Consider the following 10,994-nt stretch of genomic DNA (forward strand, 5'->3'; position numbering starts at 1 on the left):
AAGCACCAGCTTATGTTTGGGACTGTCCTATACTGTTTTTAAAAGTTTGTTTCACGTTTTTTCAAATAAATTCTAGCTTCGCAAACTTTGCTTCAAGAAGAAAATGGAGGAGAGAGAGAGAGCATATAATAAAGAGATGCTCCTAAAACTCCAAATTTTTGTAAAACTATTGTACGGTAGAATTTGTGAAGCAGAATTGATGAAATAGTCTCAAAACAAACTCTATTTTTTTTGTGAGACTGCGCGCAAATGAGAACCAAGGCCTTGTTTAGTTGCAAAATATTTTGCAAAATGTGAATAGTACCAATTTCGTTTGTATTTGACAAATATTGTCCAATCATGGACTAAATAGGCTCAAAAGATTCGTCTCGTCAATTTCGACCAAACTGTGTAATTAGTTTTTATTTTCATCTATATTTAATACCTCATGCATACGTCTAAAGATTCGATGTGACGGGGAATCTGAAAAATTTTACAAAATTTTTTGGAAACTAAACAAGGCCTTGGTTATTGACGCCCTGAAGTGGCTCTCGGAGTGGTCAGCGAAGTGCTACCAGACGCAGAATATCTTCACTCATGTTCTACAGTGCACGCACCTGTTCACTTGTCTAAAAAATCCACAATACTATTTAATAATTTATTTTGAGAAAAAAAAATACTGTCAAATAACCAACAGATTCAATACATAGACTCAAGCGAGGTATCAACCGGGCCTGCCAGCGTCACAGCTTCCACTCGCTTATCACTTACGTGTCCGCGTGGTGCAGTGGCCATTGCGAGAAGCCCCGGCCGGCCCTATGCAATGCAACGTCCACGATCACAGGGAGCATACACTGGTACCTAACACTGTCGCTGCATACACAGGTACACGCAGTCATGGGCGCACGGTCAAGCAAGCCGACGCTCGATCACGTTGCCGGGTATTGAATCCCTTCACCCACCCCGCTCAGGTTCAGCTACATGGCGCTCGTGCTGTTGCTTCCATTGGGCTCCAGGGCAAAGCCGTGAGGCGAAGGACGCCCTGCGAGAAATCACATCCGTGCACATGCAGCGTACGCTGGGACAACGAGGCCGGCGATCGTATTCTTTTTTACTGGACCGACCGACGCTTGAACGGTGGTGCTTCACTGCTTCTCCCCGCGGCGCAAAGCAAAGCAGCTACAGCGGCCGACGCGGGGTCACCACGCCGTGGTAGGAAGCGGAGTTTAATGGCCGGGCATTCATTCCGCTTGGGGGTGAGCGCGCGGTTGGGCGCTGCTACTACCCCCTGCCTGTGCAGCTGTGCTGTGCCTGCAGACGACCATGGTCCATGGCCCATAGACTCGAATTCATCAATGCATGCGTCTCGCTTAATATGCTTGCCGAGCCTTGCCGCCGTATGCCGCCCTTGCCGGATACTCTGCGGTGTGGCCGGTGCAGTGCGTTTGGTGGCTGGCAGAGCCGTTTCTTCACGTACGTACGTCAAACGTTGGATCACCCGGCTAATGATGAGCAGGTCCACATCGATGGAGACGAGTGAGTATTCATACACTTTTGAGCAAGGAGGCCCAGTTGCTTGTGGTCTCACAAAACTATATGTCCTGGGTCCTATATATATATATATGTATCCATTGACACATACACAAATTGGCGGATACAAATTCATAAACAAGAATGCAAATGCAACTCAGATTCACAAACCAGGACCCAAGTTTTGGCGAAGTACTAGGTCGATGTCACGGCGACTTGACGAACTGCGCGCGCGTGCCCAGGCCAACCATTTCCTAGAGGGTGCATGCATGGACCACCGGCGCACCAGCCACCAGCAGCCAAGTTCCGGCGCCACGACAAAAATCGGAATTCCCAGAAAAGACTCATAGGAGTACTCCGTATACAATTCCCTCGTCTCGATTTGTCTTGATCCTGAACATGCAAGAAACGGCCATGGCATTCACAATCGCCTGAAAGATCACCAACAGTGACTTGCAATCCGCGTGCCCATCCGATCCATTCCTGGACAGTGGACACGAGTACTCCTACACGACACGACTGACTGCGAGTCTGGCAGTCTGCAGCGCACTGCGGCCATGGCTATGGCTGCCACACACACACACAGGTGACAACCACACGCGCACCAGCACCAGCCACCACCACCACCACCACCAGTCCACCGGATATCCCAGTCCAACACGGTCAGAGGAGAGGACGACCCAATTGCAACCAACCAAAAGAATCCCGGCCTCCTCAAATCCCCCAAATTGCATCGCATTGCTGCTCCGGAAAAGAACAAAAATCGCTCAATTTCAAAGAGAAGCTTCGGAGACGCTAAACTCACCTCAGGTCTCTGCAGACCCTGCTGCTTGTTTCTTGTGTTTTTACAATGGAATGGGGGTCCTAAGTAAAATAAAAAAAAATTGAACATGGAAGGAGTTCACAAAAACACCCTCGTGCGATCCAGTAATTACAGCTTCCTGGCTATACCCCGACGATCCAACGGTACAGGGCCACGAACGCCGGCTCCTCCTCGTCGGGCGCGCGGTGCATCGCGGCGCCCGTCGCTGCCTCCGGGTCCCACCGCCACGAGTCTTCCTGCCGGTAGCTCTGGCTCTGGCTCTGGCTGCGGCTGTGGTGTCCCTGGCCCTGGCTCCACCGCGCGCTGTGGTGCCCCTGGCTCCACCGAGCGCTCCACCGCCCGGAGAGGGAGGAGGCCGAGGACGCGAGGCGGTCCACGTACTCGCGCAGCCACCCGCGGGACCCGGCCGCCTCCGCCAGCGCCTCGCCGGGCGTCGCCGGCGCCGCGGCCTGGTGGGTGGCCGACTTGGCCGCCGCCGACACCGCGGGGCGGGTGATGCGGGACACGACGGCCTCCACCTCCTCGTCGACGCGGTAGTCGAAGGAGCCGAGCGAGTAGGTGCGACGGTCGTCGCCCGCGGCGGAGGAGCGGCGGTTGCTCACGCTACCGATCTCGACGCGGAAACTCCTCGAGTTGCTGCTGACCCGCGAGTCGAGCGGCTCCTGCTGCGCGGCGGGCCCCGCGGCGGGCTGCGGCGGCGGTGGCGGCGCCGTGGGGAGCGGCGGGTGCGGGAGCGAGACGGCGGCGCGGCAGAGCGGGCACGACGGCGTGGTGCGCAGCCAGGCGTCGACGCAGGCGGCGTGGAACGCGTGCCTGCACGCCGGGAGCAGCCGCAGCTCAGCGTCGGGGGAGAAGGGCGAGAGGCAGACCGCGCAGTCCGGGGAGCTCTTGGGAAGCGCCGCCAGCGCCGACGCCATGGTGAACAGCGGCAGCGACGCGATCAGACGCTCCTTCTCGTCGTCCACCTCCTCCGCGGCCTGCGCCTCCTCCGGCCCCACCGCCGCTGCGCTCCTCCTCGTGGACCCCACCTCCGCCGCCGCCGCCGCCGCCGAGGACTCCTCCTCCGACGCGCGGCGGGCCCTGGTCGTCGGGAGCGGGCTCGGGCCCCGATGCGACGACGACGATGAGCGGGAGAGGCAGCGGAGGAGGAAGTGGATCGAGACGGAGGCGAAGACGACGAACGCGAGCAGCGCGGCGATGATGAGCAGCGAGGGGGAGAGGTTGAACGACGACGACGACGAAGACGAGGGCGGCGGCGACGGCAATGAGGGCGGGAGTGTGGCCGCGAACGGGTCGCCGGCGGCCGGCGGCGGGAGGGCGTCCATCAGGGGAGCAGCGGCAGCGGCAGCCCACGAGAGCGGTGGTGTGTTTATGGCGGCCTGCAGGCTGTAGCCTCGCGCCTTTTATTTATGGGTTTTGGAGTGCGTGGCGTGGTGGACGGGGGAGGAGGAGGCGGAAGGGGACGGCAGCACCAGCAGTCAGCCAGTCAGCCAGCCACAAGCCACAGCCCGCAAGAGAGCTTTACGCTGAGAGGTGTAGACGGAACAAAACGCTCTACTAGTAGAGGAGTAGATCAGACTGAGATTCACCGGAAGCTGAGGATGTGACACTCCTCTAGTTTCTCATCTACTACATATTAGCACTATTTTTAGATACTAATTAAAAGGACCAAATGTAGATTACTTTTAATTTTAATTGGCGAGTTAGACCACGATTAGTTCATATGGTGCTATAGTAAATATGGGCTAATCAAGAGCTGATTAGCTTGTCTCCAATTAATCACCGCTAGCTCATACAATTAGTTTTGAAGTTAGTTCATGTTTGCCCATTTTAATTAGCGTCAAAATACAGTGCTAAATTTTAGCTGCCGGATCAAACCGGGCCGAATTTTGGTTCGTATCGAACATTTGCGTTGATGACTTCTGACTTGGCTTGATTAATATATAATAATATAATAATCTTCTATCTTATGAGGTGTGACCGTACATGTGAGGTGTAGCAAAATTGCACAAGTAAGGTCAACCGGCTGTTGTCTAGTAGATGATTCATCCTATTGCTCTTGTTATTTCCCAGTTCAAGTCAAATGAACTTTTTTTGATGCTGGTGCTCGTAATTTCCAGGGGATTTGTAACTTGTCCTGGATCATTTTTTTTCAAACTTACTTTTATTATTTGATCTGGTCACGACAGTGTTTTTCTAGTACAATGTGCGGCCACGGTTTTCAGAATACCCGTCATGAACACTACCGAGACCGACCACATGAACATGTATAAATTGCACGTATCATTGTATAGTATGATAATAATAATAATTTTTTTTCCAGTGATAAGATCATCATGCCACATTTTTTTTAGAAAACTATTCCTATATATGGCCAAGTAAAGTTTATATATATGTCATAAGTTAGCTCATCCAAATAGGCAAAATGACAGTTGCCAAGTCTACAACAAACATCTAATTGCTTGCATCATCGAAGATTTGCGTTGATGACTTCTAACTTAGCTTGGTTAATACATAAAACATGTTCCCTTGTGTTATCGTCATTCAACAATATTTTTCTATTACAATAACTTTTTAATAATATTTTTAGCCATGATTTTTATGTCAAACGAACAGGCTCAATATAATAAGTTTCTCCCTTTTGAGGTGTGGCCTTATGTGTGAGGTGTAGCAAAATTGCACAAGTAAGGTCAACCGGCTGTCGTTTAGTCGATGATCCATCCTAATGCTCTTGTTATTTCCAAATTCAAGTCAAATGAACTTTCTTGATGCTGGTGCTCGTAATTTCCAGGGGATTTGTAGCTTGCCCTGGATATTTTTCAAGCTTACTTCTATTATCTGAATCTGGTCACGGAAGTGTTTTCTACAATGTGCGGCCACGGTTTTCAGAATGAGCGACCATATGAACATGTATACATTGCTGCGTATCATCTGACCTTTACCCTTATATCCCAACACCATTCCAGTCTCTTCGATTGACAATCGACGAACCACAGCAGCAGCAGCTGAAAGACCAGCCCGCAACCCCGACGCCTTCCTCCACGTATACTCCTTTTGTCCCACAAATAAATACATTTTCTCTACTGGTATGATTACCATTCGTCTTATTTAATTTTTTTGCAAATAATAAAATAAATAAATTATTATAAAAATATAAATATATCTAATAGTAAAATAAGTTATAAAAAATAAGTAATATTTATTAAAATTTTTGAATAAGACGAACGGTCAAACATGAATTATAGAAGTCAATGAAATGTGTTTATTTGTAAGACGGAGGTAAGTTAGTTAGAGTACTCGCCATATCCTCTACGTAGTCATGGCTCTGCTTGGCGGCCGTACGGGGCGGACACGCCGCGTCAGCGGTGGCTCAGCTCGGAGGTCGGCTCAGCCAACTGCGGCGTGTCACCTCTTCCTCGCCCTCGGCGGTGGCTTCACTCCGCTGCTCGCCCTCTTCTTCTCTGGACGTCGTCCTCTTCTTCTCCACCTCTGTCCCATCACCCAAACAACAGTATCGAATCAAAGATGCTCGCCCTCTTCATCTCTGCCTCCGTCCGGTCGCCCAAGCAGCAGTTCCGGCTGCATCGAATTAGTCGGACCTTTGCCTATCAGGTGTTTGAAAAAATATCTTCCGGACCGGTTTGTGTGGCGGTGGTCGCCTGATGGTGTATACTCCTCGTCCTCGGCGTACAAGGCCTTCTTCCATGGCCTCACGCTTCTGCCTGGTGCGCGTCAGCTGTGGAGGGCTTCGGTTCCGCCTAAGGTCAAGTTCTTCGCTTGGTTGGCCTTGCATGGTCGCATATGGACCAGTGATCGACGTCGCAGGCACGGTCTGCAGGACGATGCTTCCTGTGCACTTTGTGACCAAGAGGACGAGACCGCCGACCACCTGCTGCTCGGCTGTGTGTTCACGAGGGAGGTCTGGCATCGTTTGCTTCGCAGCTTCCGTCTACCTCTGCAGCCGCCTGCCACGCCCTCGAGGCCTCGACCCTCGTCGATTGGTGGTTGTTCTCGCGTGGCCTGCTGCCACGTGCGCTACGCCGGGGTTTTGACTCTGTTGTTCTACTAGGCGCTTGGTCCATCTGGAAAGAGCGCAACGAGCGCAACCGGAGGGTCTTTGAAGGCTTCCGCTCCAGCGCCCTTGAGGTGGTCCGATCTATCGTCGAGGAGGGGCAGCTGTGGGTGTCAACAGGGTTCAGGGCCTTGGAGGTCATCGTCGCGCAATCCCTTAGCGAGTAGTCCGCGTTGGTGGTGCGTCGTGGGTGTCTCCCACGCCTGTCTTTTTTAATCTCTTCTTTTCCCTTTCTGGCATCTCGTCGGGGGGTGTTGTTTTGGTTTTATTTTCATTGTAGAACTGTGAACTTTTATCCCTTCTTAATGAAATACACGTGAAGTCGTGTTCTAGAAAAAAAAACCACGGCAACGCGGGGGTGGGAGGGGGGGCGTACTAGTTGTATATTATGACTATAGTAAAGTTTTTTCCTGTGATCAGATCATCATATGCCACATTTTTTTAGAAAATTATTCCTATGGCCAAGTAAAGATTGTGTCTAGGTTAGCTCATCTAAATAGGCAATATGACAATTGCCAAGTCTACAACAAACATCTTTGCGAAAGTAACAACTTTTAGAAAGAAGAGTGATCCCTATGATTTCCCTTCAAAGTAAAGGATAGTTTTACTGCGCTAATATGTTAAGGAGTACTCCATATCCTTTAAAACGAAAATGAAGTCTTAAGATAAGTTACTGCATTGCACTTTGATCATTTGACAAAAGCAGTCAGCCCTACCCTACATAGCACAAACTTGAGACTGCATTGGCAGCTGGTGATGTAAAGTAATCTATCAATCATTATCCAGAATCTATCATCATCCAGGGCAAGCAAAGTGTCACAGCTCACAAGTCACAACACAAAAAAACAACATGGAATGACACAGAAAAGGTAGAGTTGGAATAGTGAAAAAAACTCGTTTCAACGCTGGTACTTTAATTCCTGCTAAGAGCCTATTTGGATTCACCCAACTAAAGTTTAGTAGCTAGATAAAATTTCAAATGTAAAACTTTAACCCGTTAAAAGTTCTTCCAGCTAAACTTTATCTAGAGTGTTTGGATTCTCCAGCTAATAGACTTAACTAAATTTTAGTTGGCTTTAGCTAGGTTAAAACACAGCTAAACTAAATTTAGTCAGCTAAAGTTTATCTAGTGCATCTAAACATGGGTCCTCAAATCGGACGCCGGTGTATTGTGATTGTGGGCTTCTGGCACAGACTCTAACAACATGTGGCATATGCAGACACGTGCTTTGGCACAAACAGTTTAGCTGTGTCCAGTATCAACGTCATATTCCAAAAACACTCATCCTAATGATGTTGACAATCAGAAATCGAGCCGTATGGTGGATGGAGAAAAGAATCGTCTGTGTTAGTTTTGGGGGGTCTACAGGCACCAGCTTTATTGGATCGAACACAATCTATGGGGCTTTTACTTGGGAAGCTACACTGCACCTCAAAAGGGGGCTTCAGGAAGAAGCTGCTCAAGCCCGGCCTTTTCAATCATGCGCAGCACTGTGGCGATTGGCGAACATACCACGATCCTGAACTACTACTACTGAACTACTGTAGCTAGAATAACAGCACCGACAAAATATCGGTTGAGGCAGAATTAGGGCTTGTTTGGCACAGCTCAACTTCACTAGTGAAGCTGTTTTTTTAGAAAATAGCTTCATGAGTGACTTTCTAGATGAAGCTGAGCTGTTTTGGAAAAAGTGTTTGGCAAAATAGCTTCACCAACTACTTCATGCATAGTTGAGAGAGAGAAATGAGGGAGAAGCTGCAATAAGCTACTCTTTTCCAGCTTCATCCAACTTATGTCTTTGTGAGAGGAGGAGAAAAACAGCTTCACCTATGAAGCTGTTTTGGAAATAAATGTTTGGCAAAAAAACAGCTCACAACAACTCATGAAGCTGTTGTGAGCTGTACCAAACAGGCCCTTAATTCGATCAAATCAGCCATGAATTCGCGTCAAATCACTAGGCAACAGTAGTAGTGCGCTGAGTAGTGTGATTAAACCCTACTGTGATCGAGATCTATATATGGGATTGGTTAATCTGCTTCTGCTCAAGGTAAACGATGCTTGGAAATACATGCATGGAGCGGTAACTTTTCTTTTTATTTGCTAGATTATTAGAGATTGGGAGCAACATCGTCAGATCGATGGAGCACAAGTACTCTGAGCAATGTAATGCCCTGCTGGTACGTTCTGGGTACGTGCCATGCCGCTGCCATAACGCCTCACGCCCGGGAATTTATGAACTACATCAGACACGTAGCAACCCTGTGGCCCCATTGCTTTCACTGCACTTGTATGACCTATTGGACGAATAATTACCATCAAATCTAGGCCTTGTTTAGTTAAAAAAAACCAAAAAAAATTAAGATTCTCCATCACATCGAATCTTACGACACATGTACGAAATATTAAATCTAAACAAAAACTAATTGTATAGTTTGTCTATAAATTACGTGATAAATCTTTTGAATCTAGTTAGTATATAATTGGATTATATTTGCAAAATAAAAACGAATATACTACAATAGCTAAAACCAAAAAAATGGAACTAAACACGGAAAAAGGTCACTTAGATTGATTAGATTCCATATTCTAAGCTGGAGTAAATAAGTACGGCCACTTTCTCGACCGTCCTCTTTTTTTTTAAAAAAATGTTGTATTTGGAATTATAAATCTTCTTAAATATCATGAGATTAAATGAAAAGTACACTCAGTTAATATTGTTTGCATCTGAGAATTCGAACCAAATCTGTCACAAGGCAGGCCCAGGGGGCATGTGCTAATATATCTTGACTGCTAATTTTGCATTGACTGAACAATCCGCTTGCAATCGTTGAGAATGATTTGGAGACATGTTGGAATTTGACTTGGAATTGTTTGGCCATTTCCAAATTCTCTTGCACATGCTTAAGAGTGGTTGTTGGCCTGTTGGAGGTAGAAGCATCATGCAGGTGCAGCTACAAAAACAATAGCATGCCGATAAAACTTTGCTGTATAAATAATGGCTACTGAGCACTGGCCATTAAATTAATATGATATCGCGTACATATGGATGGATAATGCCATGATCGATCCATTAATCACGGTGTAGGATTGTTTTTGGCGTCCAGCACAGCGAGATATGCTGTTGCATGCCCTATTAATTGCGTCACATGCACGTTAACAAGTATATATAAAATGCTAATTCGAGATGCAAATATTTCAGATTGTATAAATTAATACTGCTCGTATAGTATCTGTAAAGCGCGTAGGCAGAATTCATTGGTGTTGTGTAGTACTAGTTTCTTTCAAAAATATTCGGAGTACTACTATTATACTCAGTGGAAGTTCAGCCCGTTCGCTTGAGTTGAATCTAACAACTATTTAACAGTATTTTTCTCGCACAACAAATTAATCAACAATACTTTCTGTCTTGGCTTATCAGTTTTGTCCTTTTTCATTGATTATTAATCATATTACTAGCATGTGTTAAGGGTTACCTTTTCCCCCAAAATAAATGAACAGGGGATCTAGCCTTAACTCGTGAAAAAATATAGCACCTGCATGAAGAGGCTCCGCGCAGTGAATCAAAACCTGGAGGGTGGTAAGTCCAGTCTCAATGCATAGTTTCATAGCACAGTTACCAAGACTATAAACTAGGTAACCGAACTACATGAGTTTCATGGGAATGAAACTTCTCTCTCATCTGATGAAACTCATTCATTTAATGACTCTGCCAAGTCAGCAATTTTGCTTATGTGACACCATATTTAATGTGCATGACACTCTCATGAAACATGCATTGAGACTGGCCTATCGTGCATCTCCATTGGATCTCTCGTATTGCATCTCTTATAAATTGCCTTAAAAGAGTACTCTACAATCAAGTTAGGATACTACCACAACAGATTATCTAAAATTTATCTCTTATGTTTCTCTAGGGATAGAGGAGAGATGGGTTATCTCCTTTATATTAGTAGGAGAGATGGTATTTCTTTTAGAAGATCTTTTAAAAATGATAGGTATAAGAGATTGGATAGGATATTGCTCTAACACGTTTATTAAGTTAATTTATTTTAGCTTTGACTAAATATATACGATAAAATAGTATCATGTTAAAAATATAATTCTAGCTTCCTATCGGGTCAATATATCTCAACTTTGCCAAAAATATGTGAACGGACATTAGGCCTTGTTTAGTTTCAAAAAAATTTACAAAATTTTTCAGATTCACCATCACATCGAATCTTTCGACACATGCATGGAGCATTAAATATAAATATAAATAAAAACTAATTGTATAGTTTAAATGTAATTTACGAAATGAATCTTTTAAGCCTATTTAGTCTATAATTGGATAATATTTGTCAAATACAAATGAAAGTGCTACATATTCATTTTGTAAATTTTTTTAGAACTTAACAAGGCCTTAAGCCTAGTGGTTGAGCTCCTCAACAACACCCTAGCCAAGTTTGAATCTCCATGGGGACAAATTTCTAGATTCGAATCACGGGGACAAATTTTTGGGCCGTGTTATAAAAAAACAAATAGAGGGCATGGAAAAAAACTTTTCCTAAATATGCATACAAATTTAATATTATTCATATATCAAGTAG

General features: G+C 46.1%; 1 protein-coding gene across 1 annotated transcript; it reads right to left on the reverse strand.

Annotated features, from left to right (window-relative positions):
• LOC8078383 (E3 ubiquitin-protein ligase ATL4) lies at positions 2,263–4,213 on the reverse strand. Its single transcript, XM_002454412.2, has one exon. The coding sequence runs from the start codon at positions 3,655–3,657 to the stop codon at positions 2,455–2,457; it is 1,203 nt and encodes a 400-aa protein (XP_002454457.2). The 5' UTR covers positions 3,658–4,213; the 3' UTR covers positions 2,263–2,454.

This window comes from Sorghum bicolor, chromosome 4, assembly GCF_000003195.3.
Source record: "Sorghum bicolor cultivar BTx623 chromosome 4, Sorghum_bicolor_NCBIv3, whole genome shotgun sequence".
Lineage (NCBI taxonomy): Eukaryota > Viridiplantae > Streptophyta > Magnoliopsida > Poales > Poaceae > Sorghum > Sorghum bicolor.